Source organism: Anticarsia gemmatalis, chromosome 6 (assembly GCF_050436995.1).
Source record: "Anticarsia gemmatalis isolate Benzon Research Colony breed Stoneville strain chromosome 6, ilAntGemm2 primary, whole genome shotgun sequence".
Taxonomy (NCBI): domain Eukaryota; kingdom Metazoa; phylum Arthropoda; class Insecta; order Lepidoptera; family Erebidae; genus Anticarsia; species Anticarsia gemmatalis.
In genome coordinates, this window is record NC_134750.1 from 13,819,067 (window position 1) to 13,837,173 (window position 18,107).

The 18,107-nt window shown below is 32.7% G+C and overlaps 1 protein-coding gene across 1 annotated transcript in view; it reads right to left on the minus strand.

Moving 5' to 3' along the window:
• LOC142973800 (protein amalgam-like) overlaps positions 1-11,557 on the minus strand; it is an 81,151-nt gene extending 69,594 nt beyond the window's left edge. The window contains exon 1 of the mRNA XM_076115820.1: positions 11,319-11,557. Within this exon, the coding sequence (XP_075971935.1) occupies positions 11,319-11,409 (91 nt within the window). The 5' untranslated portion in view covers positions 11,410-11,557. The remainder of the gene's footprint in view (positions 1-11,318) is intronic.
• Between the last annotated feature and the right edge of the window lie 6,550 nt (positions 11,558-18,107).

The window sequence follows — 18,107 nt, forward strand, 5'->3', positions numbered from 1 at the left end:
TAGTTGCGCAATCGAGTCACTTGCGCAACGAACGAGTGAGCAAACCATTGAGCAGTGAGCAAACATGTCGAGATTACCTGCGACCGTTAATTATATAAAAGATAATGTGGATTCACTGAACAGTGCAGGGAAACGAATGTGTATACTGCTACTAATATTATTAAAAGGGAAGCGTGTGTGTGTTTGTTTAAGCAGAAATCTCAGTAAGTACCTGTAGCGCAATTCTGTACTTCTATCGACTACCGACAACCGGCTAACTATAGAGAAATTTTATATTAAAATCTTAGAATTAAATAGGAATTATTTTTGCAGTACGATTACCTAGACCTCTGTTATTTGGTCTTTAGAGAAGCTTGATTGATATAGATTGACTTTGTGCGCTATTCTACAAGTACGATGCTAGTAGCAAACATGACAACAACCTTGCGCTTAGAATTTATTTTAACGCACAAAGTTGTCTACTACTGTCAGATAAAATAAATATAAAAGTTTTACCAACTCAAATAATAAAATAGACTTTATCTTAAAAATACAAACATTATTTTCTGAGAAGCCTAATAAAATAAAACATTAACAATGTTATATTTTTATTAGTTTCTTTCAAAACTTCAAAATGTCAGAATTTGATAAAAGAAGCCAAGTTTTCAATTATTAGACATACGTTTGTGAAAACATTCGCGTTTTCAAATATTCATAGCCATTTCAAATTCAGTGGAACAAAGTTTGAAGAATGTTTAATACGCTTTTTCTTTGAGTTGGTTTAAAAGCCGTTATTTGGGTCGTTGCAGATAAAAATTCATATAATCTCGGAACTGAGACCTAAGTTATGATTTCATGAAAGTTATTCGATTTTATAAGTTTCGTCAAGTGCTGTAAAATGTCTTTGCGGTTTATAAGGTATGTGACGGGTTATTACAAAATCCCTTACGATTTTCGAAAACGAAGAATATAAACTCAACTCAAAGACCCAGTACTGTTAGCGTAGTTATACTTAAAATTGAAGTACATTTCGTAAAGGTAAATTAAGATGTGTTAAATAATCAAAGTTGTTGTCAATTTCTTATTTCACTTGTATGCTTATATCAAATGCAATTTCAACTGATAGAAATCTATTATTATACTTAAATTCCATCACAAAGGCTACAGCACCTTCAATAAAGCCTACAATCTAACACTTTACTGTGAGTAATCCTGTCCTCACCCTGTATATACCGGCTTGATCGTCTATTGTCTTCAACACTATTGTTCGAACAGATTACACCCTGTAGCACAGTTCCGTACACATTATAAACGGTAATTGTAGCATTTTGTTTAATGTTAGGTGTTAGACGATTATAATAATAATACGTTTATGATATAATAACCGAATAACTTCTTTAGGGTTTTTTTCGTAATAAAAATCATCACACTTAATCATGAGTAATCAGTCATCTTTTTATTTCTATGTACAGTTTAGACTCATGCGCTTAGTTTTTTAAATTGTAACACAAATATTTTTTGTCAAAGAGAAATATCACACAATTTTCAAAATATTTGCTTTGATATTTTAGTTACAAAAATAATAAAGTAATGTGGACAATGTACCTATGAAATTCGATATTTATGTGTCGCAACAACAGTCAATACAGTCATCCCACTGAAAAACGTTCCTAAAACATTGATTACTGAAAAAATCTTTTAATTAAAGTCATCTACGACGAAGAAATAGCGCAGAAGATAAAATGTCATGAAAATAAATACAAATAAAATCACGTAAGTCTTTTCACTGTAAAATCACCATACAGTTCTAAGTGTGCACTCCCTTTTAGCTAGTGATAAGAAGGTCAATTGTGGAGGAGGCTTTGACGTTTTCATTATCATGGGTTTGATTGAGAGGACAAGTGGCGCGGAAGTGGAACATCTATTGATTAGTGCGACCATGGAATTATGGGATGAGGATAGTTGCTTCAGTGAAATTAAGAGTTGGTGTCATATAAGTTCTAACAATCCACTGGTTTTAGTACAGAACATTATGTTAAATATGAGTAACATAGCCGGCTGAAAAAATCGATTTTCTTGTTTTTTGCTAAGCCATAAAAAATTGGCAATTATGATATCAAAGGAGTCAGTAATTGTGCCCTCTACATTCACAGATAAATATCTGCAAAAACATCTACTTCCTACAATACAAACGATTTCAATTCGATATCACATTGTGCAACTGAAAGTATAGTTAAACGTATTTAAAAGTCATAATTAAGATGTGTAGATTTTTTAAACCAATATATTTTATTACAGAACTAATAAAACTTCATTCATTTTATTGAATGCGTTATTTTAAAATTCATATAATTTAACAAAGTAATGTGTTAAGAAAGTAAATACTTCTTTCGTTCAACACTACAACTTGTCAACACATATACATAGTTATAGACGATATTGCTTGCATCCCATATTCGCCGTAGCGGGTTTGATTTCCGTTCGGGATAATAACGGATGAGTATAAGCGTAGAGGATATTGCACTCACAGACAAATCGTTTCACTTCGATATATTGAATTCTTGGATTTTTGGTATAAGATATTTATACTGAGAAATATTGCATTTGGATTTATTTATGCGAGCTCCGAAAGTATAAGGAAATGTAAGGATAATCTAGATTATAGAATACTCAATGAATAAATAATTTTAAATGATTTGATATCCAAAACTATAGACTTTGGACGACAAAAGGTGCAGCAAACTAATTACGGGAATTTGACATTTCAAATGCATTTTAAAAATAGTTCCTGTGGCGCCCGATAGAGGCGCTGATCAGATTTTAATAGAAAATATTTCGATAACAGTAAGAATAATATTTAAAATAAAAAAACCCCATATCATAATTACGATAAGCGAGTGCAACTGTGTGAAAAATCATTTGTATTTTAACTAAATAAACTGATATGGAAAAAAATGGATTTTGAAACACCAAAAAAAGTTTGAACAGCTGTCGTTCTGTGTTTGTCAGATTAGAAATGTTTCATACAGTAACAGTTTTGAACGTGTGCAGTTTTGACGTGCCAGTTCATACGCATTATTTAATTCAATTTTCGTGGAAAAAGAAACAAAATCATTTAACATGTTGGGTGTTTTTACGAATAATATGGCTTTATAATGTTTTTAACTGTTGGAAAAAAGAGCCTGACTTTATGAGTGGGTCGGTAGTATTAGACCGAGGGCAACAGTAGTACGACTGATCGCGAAGTCTCGGGTTCAAGTTCCTGGTCGTGCAAAGTGCTATCAGGCTTGTCTAATTTATATTAGAATATTTTTAGTAGTAGTCCGGTCTTTTGTAATGTGCCGTGTATATGTTAATGGGCTATTGGGTATTTCTCTGCTTTTACTCTTGGGTATTACTACTGCTAATCGTACGGTTAGAGGTCAACCTAGTGTCAAAGTTGTTCAAGCCACCCGAAAGGCCTTTAACTTTTTACAACAACCGGGACCGACTTTTCACGTGCACGGAGATGCCCAGTTCAAATACCACTATGCGATCACCCATCCATGAAATGACCGCGCCAAGGTTAACTTAACAACAGATCGTTTACTGACCGGTGTGCGTAACTGGCTACGGGTGCCTCTGTACCTTCAGGTATAACAAGCGCGATGTTATAAATAACAATACATACAATATGTCCGTTAACAACGCCACTATACGGTAATACATACAAAATTACTAAGCACTGTAACTGAATTATCTCAATAATTAGGCCAGGCCACAACGCCAAATGATTGTACTGAAATATTCAAATACATACGTTTTAGTATTAAAACTAAATGATAGCATTTATTTGTGTTTCGGTCTGGTTTTTGGTCTAGAATGTTGCTAAATGGGTGTCGTAATAGCACTCGTAATAGGTAGTTATAGAGGATTATTTTAGGACGTAATGTTTTATAGCTAAATACTGGAAGACTAGCTTTTTGGTAAGAAAAATATGGCTGTAATTATAGCTAAAACGCTAAGTTTCATTTTTACAGCTAATGAATAAATGTCAGATAACCGTTTAAATAAATAAAATGACGGTACCTAAGTATGTTTGCATCAATTAATCGATGACTGCAAGTTCAAAGCCTTACATATTATAAATCGGTAAAAATAGTTATTGCTCTACTATTGTACACCTACTTTAAAATTATCTTCATTTCTAGGATTGTGATGTAACTTGGTTAATACATAATAATAAACGACAAATATCTCTAGAGCATACTAATTATATAATTTTAAAACATTTTTCTTAATATGCTGTTCCTTTTATAAAAACCTTATAACACGACATCAGGATAATTACAGTATATTTAACGTAATTTAACTGTTACCTCGGTAAATTGTGAGTAAGATACATAATAGCCTTGTGTTTACAATTCTTAGAAAAAACTCCCACAGGCTTAAGAAATTAAGATATAAAATAAAATTGTTTAGCTTAAAATTATACGTCGTAAGCGAAACCGAAATATGAGTTTCAGTGGTATTATTTTTACACTCAATATAACTTCAACTATATAATTGTATGGGATCTGCTTTTAGTGTATTTATATTAGAATACATAAATATTCTTCTTCAAACCTTATGTAAAATCGGAAATAATAAGTTCTCAATACAATAATTGGTACCAAGTGTAAGAAATAATACTACAGAAGTTGATTATAAATTAAAACAACTTTGACTAGCACACATAAAATATTTTTTTCCCGATTTTTCAATATAATTTCCCAATACCAAATCTGAAGAATAGTAAATATAAGCAAAATATAAATAATATGAAGTCGACGAATTGAGATAATTCTTCGAATTCAAAATAAATATATTATTACAATTTGAAGGATAAATGCTGAATATATTGTAAAAGTTTCCATCTCGTTAGTAAAGTGAAAAGCAAAACAGCAAGAATAAAATACTTTGTTTTGTACAAGTGTTGATTCCCAGTCTAAACTAGTTTGTGTGAACCACAAACAATTGCTTCCAGTCTCGGTATAATTAGTGTCCGTGACTTGTATGTTTTTAGTTTCTCCAAACACTGTACTTATTTCTAGTAGAAAAGGTTGTTTATATGGGTAGTTTTATATACAGTTGTCAGTTGGTATCGTTACGTTTGATTAGTCATTAATCAAAAATGTTAAAAAAAATATAAACACAAACGTAAGTTTTCAAATATCAAAATAATATCACGCGGTATTACATAAAATTATAAAAAAAAAGCATTGTCTAGTCAAGAATAGTCAATATTAAGAATAGTCTTAGTTGAATACGACAAATTACTGCTAAAATACGTAAGTATTTTTTAAGTAATTCAGTGCTTATTGAAAACTACAACTATTTGTAAAAAACTTCACACCGACCGGTTTCGATATAATTTTAATTAAATTAGTATTTCACGAAATCGCCACCACCCGCGGCGTTCAAAATGAAATTTCACAAAAGAATAAAAATACTGATATAATTTTTGTTATTTTCTCAAGATGAAAAATTTGAAACGGAGATTTTAAAATGAGTTTAAAATTTCCAGTTTTATTTTATTTTTCAAAGTGTGGACTTTAATTTTGAATTTACAGATCCTGTCACGTTTAAAATTAAAGAAAGATACCTTTTTCTGCTCCCAATTTTTATTCAAGAATCAGTTATCTTGAATTTTTTGTAATCATTTTTTATTCACAGGTATTTCGTTTCAGCATTAGGTATAATTAAATATGTGAGTCCAGAAAAAAAAACTTCTATTAACCCTATAGAAAATTTAAGTATTTCTTTCTTTTTTATAAGCTCCAACATACACAAAATGAATCTTAACATACATTTATTACTAACAACGTTTTAAATTAATATTTTAGTTTTTGTATTGGTCTCTATGGTCTTGAATACCACCTTGTATGAAAACTTTTGTGAACACGGCTTCTTGTTCTAACTGTGTACTATTATAAACGTTACCAGTCGCCTCAGTATAATATCACACCTCAGTATGTGTGTCTGAGTCGTCCAAAGATATTACAAAATTATTGACGAACACATCGTGATAACTCTTCATCCACATACACGTGATATATCTGCGAATAAGGATTCTCTCCGTGTCAGCGACACCCGTCGAACTTATCTCCAATATCTGAACACATCCTTCCGACTAATCAGAACCAATACGTATGATACAGATATAGCTGTTTTTGATTTAATATGAAATATACAAGTATGAATGTATAAGTATACACCCGCGTATTTATAATAGGAGTGGATAAAGATAAATTATTTCGTATATAATTGATATACATAATTTTTTTTATTGCATATTTGGTAAATTATGAGGTCTCGGGTTTGATTCCCGGGTCCGCCAAAGTTACTAGTTTATATTTGAAGAATTCTTGATAGTAGCCCGTAGTTGGGTAACGCGCGCAATATAATGATAATAGGCTCGCCCTCTATTTCATACACCTTTGCATCAACCTTTGGCTATAATAGGTATGATAGTAAAATATTGTTATTTACGAAGCAAAGATTTTATGGCCATCATTGATTGTTAAGTGGCACATGGAGTTGTTCTCACAGATCGTCAAGCAAGGGGTCAAAAGACTTTAACCTGGAGTCCTCAGATATGTCTGAAGAAATTCAATTGTGGTGTGTACCCCTTCACTGGGTATGTATCTAGTCTAATATAAGCAAATCCAATATACCCGCCACTCGTACCTACCACATCAATTGTTCACCCGGACCGTTCGCTTAAACAAATTAATACCTAATTGCTACACTCGCCGGGTCTCGGGTTGGGTTCAATAGAACCCAATTATATCTGAATCCTCGGCCCACACTTTCAAAAGAAATGAGAAAATGTATTTCTCTTTGATTAAAATCTGTATTTGCTAAGTTGCCGTTCAGTTTGATGATTAAGTTAGAAAGATCGTTAGTTCGAGAATTAAAGAAGAAATTTTAATCTTCATGCAAACGTTTCTTGAAACGCTGTTGAATTTTCAGCGCCTATATTTTTAAAACCTGTAGTGTTCTCTTTATAAGCAGTTTCGACCACAGTCTACTAAAATGAACGCTCGCAGATAAACACACACAATAAAAAAGCATCGCACATCGCGAACAGAAAATTATTCACGATAATTTTATTATTTAGATAAGGATAATTTTAAGTGTGTCAAAAAATAAAACCTATGAATACACCCATCATTCAAAACACCAAAATTCATACATACGTAGGTAAAATCATGCCTTTTACCTCTTTGGGTTGGCAATAAACAGAGAACGCCACTTGGAACGAACCTTACAATCTTCATGACTCACAAAGCACCTTTTAAAAACTCCAAAATGGGAATCCGTTTTCTATAATTATTCGCATAAACATAACAAGTTAATACCCCTGCACTGAACCCCAACAAATTTAGTCTCTTATTACAAGCACCATTACTAACTCTTTGCAAGCTTATAGTAAATTAATTTTCAGCGAAACTCCGCGCAAGTTGGCCGGTAGATATTTAAGTTTGCCGCTTGGCCCTGCTTCGAGTATTAACTATTTATTACGAACATCTTAGTATTGGGAAAGTTTCTAGTGTTTAGCTTCAGGTTTCATGCTAAACTGTCTCTAGTTGAGTCATAATCATCATGACTGGGGGGAAAGTTTATCCTTGGACTATTGAAATAGTAAGGACTACGATCCTATGCAATAGTTTAACGTCTTATCGGTACTTCAGGACTGATTGATAACTATGTATTTTGTATAATTTCGTAGTTGGATGAAAACATTTTGTTTAATAAAATATAGTTTTTCAACCGGTGCTTTTCGATCTTTTTGTTTTTTGAGTAACCCTTTTTCGTGTTTTGTTTTTTATTATGTGATTTCGAATTTTAAGAGAAATCAATAATGCTTATTGATGTCTTTTTCTCTGAAAGTATTTAATGTATATTAATTTAAGTATCTCAAAAAGTCACAGTAGTAGAAAATGCCTTAACAATATATTTGGGTTTAATATAATAATCTGTTCAATTTTCTACAATAAAAACTATACATCCAAATAAATTTGAAAGACTATTCAGAACTTGTGAAATGAATATAATTTCAAATCAAACCCATGGTATTTGTCAAAACAAATGATATTAAAAGGTTTTTAATAGTACAGCTATTAATACATAATTCATTTGTTCTGAGTTGCAAAATTAATTGAATCATATTTTATTGTAGCGTCTGGCTGAAATCTTAATTGATTTCAAATATTCATTATTGAAATGACAATGCCCTTTTTAAAAGTTGAGTGAGTGTGTATGATTTTGACAAAAAAGTAAGTAGATTTCATGGAGCTACTAAAGAACGCTACAGAATTGAAATTGAAAAATATTTTAAATTTCAAAAAAGGGCATTTTGCAGTTTCTGCCTGACTGTAAAAAACAATACATCAATGTCTTATAGGTAAAATACCGTTTGTTGAAATCAAATTGCTTTAAATAAATACTTGCGTAATGAAGGACGAAATTTTGCGTTATAAAGCGAAGGAAGCAGCAAACACGACGAACGAGAGAAAAAGCGACCATCCCTACGTTACTGTTAATTTTTGGACCCGACGCTTATTTTCTCTCTCTCTCTCTCTCTCTCTCTCTCTCTATTTTATTTATTTTATACTAGCAGATCCCGCAAACTTAGTATCACCTATAAGCTGATTTTTAATTAATAAATAAATAATTCCTAAATCTTTATTTTCCTTTTTTTTCTCCGTAAGAACTATCCACATACCTTATAGGTAGATTCTACAATAAATATACTGCAGAGTTTATATAAGCATCACTTTTCGTCTATCATTCATAACGTGAATAAAATAACTTGGCAGTTGGCAAGTGGCAGTTGGCAATAAGGCTAATCGCTTAACGATTGCCACTTTATTCATGTTTAATATGAACGAATTAATTTTAACGTAATTCCGATAGCTGATTGATAAGTTCTTTATTGGATTTCAATTTCATTTGTTTACGAAGGTTCGTTAATGGAATGTGTTTGGGCGGTTTAATTGGAAATTAAATAAATAAGGGTAAGGTACAAGATATATTTTATAAGAGTGTTTGTTAGGTAGAAATGTTTGAAGTATTTGTTTGTTTCTATTGTTGTTCTCATGTCATGGGAAAGGAATCTTTTATCATATATCGGAGATTTTACTTTTGGAGAGTTTCGTAAGTGTTGGTAAATAACTATCTCAAAATTTCTTAAAAAATACCTTTGCCTTCCCGGCACACCTAGGGAGCAGCTAAATTCGGTAACACAAACCTTAGGCTGACCAGTCCTTTCAACACATTAATACAAACCCATTGAAATATTAAACATAACATCCAGCATCAAATAAGAAATGAAACTATATCCTCTATTATCTATGAAGTTTAAATTTTAATAATTATTTATCCTACAATATTACAATCATACCAAAATTCACCACAATACCAAAACAGCCTATGTCACGCACCAATAACAAACAATTAAATTAATTTCGAATCATTCACATAAAACGTATTCAAACTACTGACCTCGCTCATAGAACGAACAATCAATTGAATGTTTCATCAAAGTACTCAACCACAAAATCAAATCACGTTTGACAAGTGAAACATTTCGTAGAATTGAATTGTTCATCTTACTGTAAATATGTTTGGTTTAATTTTAGAGATCTATTGACTGTCTCTGTGGTCTGAGCAGTAGTGTCAATGGCCGCATATCATGAGATTTTTAGTTTGATTCCAGACTCGGCAAATAGAGTTTGTCTAATTTTGCTGCAAGAGTTAAAATTCCTAGGAGGTTTGATCTGGCGTAACAACTAGCCATAATGGGTGTATCTCATACAAATCTGCTTGCTTATTTTTAAAGGAAAAAAAATGCGATATAATTTATTTTTATCATCATCCCACAATGACCGATAAAAACTCTGTATCAGTTACGTTTTGATGACTAAACAAGTAGGTACTACCTTTAAACGAAAACAAATAACATGACAGTCGACACCCTGGGGTCAAACATGAGCTAGTTTTTTATCAAAATCTCTCCCAGGGTTAATTAAATAGGGTATGAAACTGTACGTTTAGCAACGGCGTTCATCGACTATAAAATGCCACTGCATTTACTCATCCTCAAACTTACTTCATAAAATCATATCCCGTCGTACAATTTTCGGATATCGCTTTTGTGGGAGGTCTCTCGATTATATCGAAACCTCGATAGTCCGCCCCTCGCTTTGGTTTACCGCAGCAAGTGCGGTAGCGTGTCGATAAGGACTATGCTGAATAACTACACCCAGGGTTTTTGGATGCATTGTTTTTTTTAGTAATGAGATATCTGCATATAATTTAATACACGAACGCTTTAAATGGATATTCATCCATGCTTTAGTTTAAGGTGTAAAATTTCAAAATGCAAATGAAATACCTTTTTCTTAAATGTGTTAACAAATATATATTAGTTGAATCAACGATTAAAAGAACTTTTTGTTACTACAAAAAATTATAAATCGCATATTTTTAATCATTTCGTATACTTCTTATTAGCCTCATTGTTTTAAGTATAATTTTGATTATATTTTTATTAGGTTAAAGCAATATCGCATCATATCTTAAAACTGAATGCGAAAAGTTACGACAAAAAATATCGCGTTATTTCTTGTTTCTTAAAAATACCTTCTGCATTTCAAAATTTGTAAGCTGAAATATGTTAATCAATAAGACCACTTTACTCCAATACGCAGTTTTCCCACCGTTTATGCAGATGATTACCTAACCTGATCATTTACTAATCAGGCACTGCGTATGCTATAAGCGGAAATCAGAATATAAATAACCCATAGCGAGGTCACTCAAATAAGACAAAAAACCATTTAAACGAAGTAAACAATTTTAAAACTGAAAGAAACAAAATTTTATTTAAAAATTTATTCATATTTTTTTATGAAAATTGTTAACAAAAATTAGGAAAGAATAATTAATTTCTCGCCGGTAAAATTAAAGTTACTAATAGTTATAAATTAATTAGAGTTCCTTCACAGTATATAAGTCCCTGTTTATTACAACAGACTCGCGACAAATTAACTTACCTTAAGTTTAAATTAACTTATACCATTAATTAGGAACGACGGCGAAAATATTGGGAGCGGTAAACAAAAAATATACCCTCAAAATAACGAAACATTACATTTTCTTGAAGAAATATTTTTTGAGGAAGAGCTTTATTAAACCTTTGATAAATTCATTAAGAGTTTTGCTACTTTTCTATTAAATAAGACACTTTGTTTTTGTACTTTCCACGACAATACTTTACGTAGATTTATTCTGTAAATATTTTTTTGACTTACCAACAGAATCCGTACACCTGAACAACACTGAAACTCCGAGTACAAACTGTAACCACCTCATCACCAACCGTTTGAACCAACTCATCATCATCACAGACTGACAACCAAAATTAACCAATCAAAAAACGTTCCAAATTCTAGAGCGGCAACGTCGCATTTTTGTTATAAAGTTTTCGTAAAACGAACGCACGGCGCGACGTTCAAATTGTACGCGAAATGTACGATGGTACAATGACGGTTTGGCGGGTACCGAACAACTGAGCCTGACCGGTAAGCGGCTATGGAAGCTGTATTCCGACGCATGCGCTGTCATGCTAAAGCTCTGTTTCTCGTTTGAATTATACTGTATTTCCTTTTGACAGTTTACGCTGGATGTGCCTTTGACTTGGTGCATTCTTTCAAAAGGCTTTCGCGGTTCTCTGGTATGAAACAAAAGGTAGGGTAGCGTTTTTGCCGCGTGGACGGTTTGTGTTAATGGTTGATGTCGATGTATGGGGTTGAGAATTCTGTCTTAAAATGCATTTGATTTGGAACCTTTGAATTTGGTTTAGTGGGATTTTTGTTTTAGAATTCTTCGGCTTTGTACGAGCGTTCTATGGATGGAAATATTTATATATAATGAATTTTCTGTGTTAGCAATGCTTATTGCTATAGCACACAGCAATAAGCATTAGCAAATAACAAATTTTACCTAACATAAAAAAAAATGTTTGTTTATTATAAATCCTTCGCTTTTAAAGTTTAAAGATGATTATAAAGCTAGCAATATATATATATATATATATATATATATATAATATAGGCGTAGCAATTAAAGTTAACAAAACATTATTACGATTCACAAAATAAATTAATAGTTTGTGTCCGTTGTTTGTACGTTAATTTCGTTTAACAATGCATTATTTTAATGTGTGGGAGTTAAATTATAAGAAGAATGGAATTCTAAAGGAAAAACTCTGTGTTATTTCTAGAATAAAAACAATATGATTTCAATTTATTTTCAATATTCTACGAAAGCGTCTTTCTTTGTAATTAGATAGTGCAACTGGCAATGGAACGAAGGCGACTTGTTTATTTCGTTACCTGGGGGCAGGTCTGTTCTAGGAAAACTATCTGTGTTTGTGAAGCATAGTTATATTAATATGAAAGATAAGTATAAAGTAACGTGTTATATAAATTTAGTTTTAATGTTGCATTACGGGAATAACTTGCATTAATTTTATTAAGTGAATTTTAGTGTGTTTAAATAAAGTGTACAGGATTTTAGGAAATAGTGAAATGGAACTATTTTACGTACTATTAGTGCTGTCATGAAGGGGGCTACCATTGACTGTAACTTATGGAACAGTCTTTGACATTGAAAAAAATATTTTAAGCTACGTAATCGAACCTGGTAGATACGTATATTGTGATTATCAATCGCATATATTACACGGCACTGTAAAGGTATTTTTATCACAATTATTTTTATTGTTTTGTTCTGAAATGCAAATTTTGGATTCGGTTTTGTTTATTCCGTAATTTATGGTTTGAAAAGCTTTCTGTGACAAGACGTGTAAGATTTATTTCCAGCGTTTTTATCAAAACAAAATACCTAGTTGTGGGAAATTCGTCTCCTGTTACGTGGAACTAGCAACGTTAATGGTAAAACGTCGGTCGATTATAAACACCTCTGCTATACTTTTGGGTATAACGGCGAGATATGTACCTACTGTTGATGAAAATTTGCGTTGGCTATAATTTCACAATAGCTGTACCAAATTTCATAAGATTTGGTCAGGAAGTACATTGGAGTCTTTTTAAATTAAACTTAACACAACTAAAAAAATCAGGAAATTTATAAAATAAGTGCTGCTCAAATGGTGCTTATTATCCAATCACAGTTCACAAGCTTTACTCAATCGTGAGGAAAACGAACAGAAAGCATTGTTTCTTTATTACATTACTCATAAAAATACTCAGCTGAGAGTTTTACAGACATTTTAATTTCCTTTCACGGTGATTCCATCATCAATAATGTTCACTACAATATTCTTTTAAAGAGAAAACAATTGCTTTTTCTTCGGATTAATTTACAAATTGCAATAAAAGTATATTTGGTTGTGAAATCGATGGCACGTGTATGGCAATGCTTTAACATTATTAATATTAAACGATTATAGCAGCTTTGATGCGATGAATTTTTGTTCAGCTGGACAAGTTTGCTACTGGATCCATGAGTCCACTTTACCACTATTTTTTGTCAAGTTATTCGTAAATCTGACTTATATCGTTTTTTTTCTTTATTGATTTTTTTTAACCCATGTTTGTCCCACTGCTGGGCAAGGCTCACGTCTGAACGATAAAGGAAGTGTTTACCTTGATTAGACATAGATTATTTTCGTACTTAAGAGGAACCAACTATTTACTGCTGGCTCTATGGTGATGTGTGACTGCCGTGTAGGAGTTACAGCTTCGAATCCTGATTCGAGTCAAAAGTCTTTGTAGTCTACAAAGACTTTCCTTCTCTGTTTCGTGCCTAATCCCTTACAGATCGTGTTCGTTATCAGTGTCACTGGGCTCTGACAGAAGAAGCAAAATATTGGTTATCGGCTAGTAGGACATTATTTACAACTAAAAACAATCCTTCTCGCTTAATTTTCTCCAAAACTGTTTAGCTTTTCTCAACAAACGAACAAACAATCTCACCTGCTATTATCATAAATCACACACGTACACGTTTGCTGAAACATTAGCTGCGCTCGTTCAGTACGTTCAGAGCGCTCAGTACGCAGTGCGTTCAACATCATCAATCAAACGTATCATACTAACCGAATGTTGTAGCTCGGTTCACATCGGGATTGTTCAAGAATTATTAATTTTTGTTCTTGCCAATTGCTTATTTCATCATTAGATTTTTTCTGTTTATATCTTCTATGCCGAGAAAAGATTGAGATGAACGTTTGTTTTTTGATAAAAATAACATGATAATTACTTCCAACTGGCAATTAGAAATAATTAGATTGCGAAAGTTTATTTATGTTACTTTGGCAGCTAAAGCACCAAACCAATCTTGATGAAATTTCGCATGGAGATAGTTTAACCAGAACTATTTTTTCTGACATTTCCCTCATTCATAATATTGCTCCTGTGTCGTGGGGACTTTTACAAACAACGGACACAAAGCACGACCAGACACGAAACAATTATTTGTGGATCGCACAAATAATGGCTCCGTGTGGGAATCAAACCCACGACCTCGCGACGTAATAATAATAGCGTGGCGACCCAAACAACTGCGCCACGGAGGTAGTCTAGACTAGACATAGGCTATTTTTTTCTCAAAAAAGTATAAAAACAATATTTGTGAATTCTAGGATTTATAGCCTTACGAAGGATAACATTATGCAGCTGCTTTGTGATTATCCATGATATCTGATTTTAATGCTCAGTGTAAAATTCCCCTAACACACTCATATACTAATATGTGTATAAACAATTAAATTTCCAGTGCATTGACTGCGTGAGGAGTAAAGTTTGGCAAACATTAAACAGCTGAGTGCGCACAGTCAACATCATCAATCATTGTTACTTCACGTTCAATGTTCATGTGTACCAACAACGCTCTGACATTGAACTTTATTTTATTTTACGTTAAAAACTTTCATATAAGCTAGTATATTGTAGTAAATAATTATATCTGGGTATCTAATGGTCGTAAGTTCGTTAAACTGATTGTGACTGTTTATAGTAATAACGTTTAGACAGTAGATTTGCAGCATATTAGTATTTATTAAATTTATTTATGTGCCAACCTTTTCTACTCAATCTTCCTGTTCCTGTGTGGTTGTATAACACTTTTTGTCGGCTAACCTGTTATTTAGATAGACATTGAACTGTTGTGATTGAAGGGTGCATTGTATATAATATTTTTTAGAAGTAAGAATTGTGTAAACTTCATTATCAGCATCAACTGTTATACCTAAATGTAGGTAAAAGGGTAAAATACATTCTCATTTTATAGAGACTAATAGAGAGTGAGCCTACTGCCATCCACTGGTTATGATTGAAATAGCACCGCTATAACCTAAAATACCCGTTGCTAGGTTGAAACAATAGTCATCTTTATTTGTCTAAAGAATGAACAACTCGGTACGGTAACCTTGTATCAATCAAAACCTGAGCCAAAGTCCTTCCATAACTGGCAGTTCGCCAACATTACAGCCCAGTAACAAGCTGTCATAAATCACGTTTTAGCTAACCCAAGCTACTCTGTTACTTGTATTATAAATATACATAGTAGTTTACGATAGACGTCATTTTTTTGCTAACGTAGATGTGGTTTGGAAGTCATGATAACTACTTAGGAGTTTTCAAATGTGGTAACACGTGGTACATTTTTTTGTATGCGGCATCATTCATGGACTCTTCGCAGATCATAAAGAGCAACTTTGTGTTGCGTTTATTTTTATAACCGGAAAATTTATAAGGTATCAAGGAGGATCCACCACAAATACTTTTTTTTATCTATTATTCTATTTAGTTTTCTATAATGATCCATCATATTTACGTTTTTGCAAAACCGTGAAGAATTTAACAAAATCAAGCCCCAGGAAACGTAAAGATGGAAAAAACTAACTCAATGAACTAAGCTAATTCTGGAAAACCATGTTAAAAAAGTATACTATACAGTGTGTTATATAATAACCTTATCACACAGTAAAACAGTACATACGCTTCAAACTTTAAACTGAAGGCATGGGGTGATTGGCCGGACCTCCGTCACGTGGGACCTAAAACTGTCATAGTTTTGTTTGTATCAAACGTTATCTACTTAAAGGTTCGCGTGGACTGTTCAGGAACTTGTGACGTCATAGGAAGGGTATGTTGAAAAAGTTACTTGAACTTATGTATGGAGTTAAACAGTGACGTCACAACACAAAACAGTGAAATAATATACATAGATACTTAGAATCACAACTTTCTCCTATTGGGATAAGCCCCGACTAAACAACGCCACTTGCCTTTTACACGTTGCTACGACCCCTGAAAACTTCTATTGAAATATCATTACATATCGTCATACAGTAAAATATATTACTCTAATTCTGTCTTTTTTCAGTTTTCTTGGTTCTTTATTTATCTAAAAAATAGTTAAATGTTTACAAATAAAATACAACAGTCACTTCACTTACAAAATTACTTATCTACCTATATTCTTTGTCTACATAAAGTTCACGTCAGGATATGAAGAGTATTTAATTGTATAGGCCAAAAGAGTATCTTGCAAACTTACCTTGTCTTACACCCAAAAAAATATTAACACGATGTTATGAGAAATGAATGTACCAATTTGTCTATAATAAAAATAAATAAATTTAACCCATTACTGTCCCACTGCTGGGCAAGGGTATCCTCCCGTAATGAGGGAGGGGTTAGGCCTTGAGTCCACCAGTGTCTATAATACATTAAAAACTTACAAATGTAACGAACGCTCCATCTACAATTATACCTTCCAAAGCTATTTATAATTTATGAACATAACCCGCTACTGTCTGTGGTTCAGTCGCCCTAGACCCAAGTTCTGAGAAACAGATGCAACATATTATTACGCTGGTATATCGTTAGCACAGACCACATCGACACGCACCGTCGCATATGTCCCGCGGTTTCCGTACCCCTCGTGTAATTTGTACCTGTTACATGAGTGATTCTAATTGCTATAGCTTTGATATTGTCATAGATAATAAATATTAGAACAGCTTGAAGTTTATAATTTTAAAACGTAGATAAGATCACGTCTTCTTTCCATAGGGGTAGGCAGAGAACTCTATCAGATAACGCCACCTCTTAATTTTATCACGAGAGTTAATGTTATAAGGAATTAATACGAACATATATCATACTTTACTTAAGGTTGCTTGACGCTTCACTTTGGGTTGCACTGTTGTATTTCGTAAGGACTTTTGGAAGGATATATCATCACGCTACGACCAATAGTAGCAGAGTACCAGTAAAAAATGTTACAAAAACGTGGAAAATTATGACCCGTGTGAGACGCAAGCGAAGTTGCGCGGGTCAACTTATAAAACACTTCACTTGTGTCATTTATAGAATAATAACTGTAACTTTAAATTCGTTTAGTATATTAACTTATGATTAGAAACAACTTGCAATTGCTCAAAATAGTCACTAAATATCTCAAAAAGCAAGCAAAACTAACAATAGCTGAAGCTGACAGTTTCAAATCCACTGGTTCCTAGTAGCGACACTGAGATACGATCTATCAAAACAAACGGTGTGCAACGTTGAATGTAGATTCAATCTCTACCATGTAATTGAATCAAAAGTCCGCGGGTATTCAGGTTTTGTGGCACTGCAAGCCTCCGGCCCTTGAACACGAAGTCCATTGTGTCACGGGAAATATTTTACATGATTTATGATTTCGTAACTTTTGATTCTTAGTTCGTTTTAGTGGAGTTTTAGGTTGGAAATGTAATTAGAGAGGTGTAACGTACTTATTAATGTGTGGCTATCTGCCTGACTTGTAGCGCGATTTCATATCAAAAAATAAAAAGACTAAATCGGCAAATAAAATATGCCTGATAATAACACTCCAACTGTAAAGAATCTCGCTACAGTTATTCTAAATGTCAAAGTCTCGATACTCGATAGTATTCTATGTACAGCAAAAATAGTTTCTTCGGCACTCACTAGAGGAGTTAATCAGTTTTTTAAACAAAATGTCTCGATAGCTAGCCAGATGTCGATAGTAAATAATCGCAGAAAATCACGCTACTGTTTTTATAG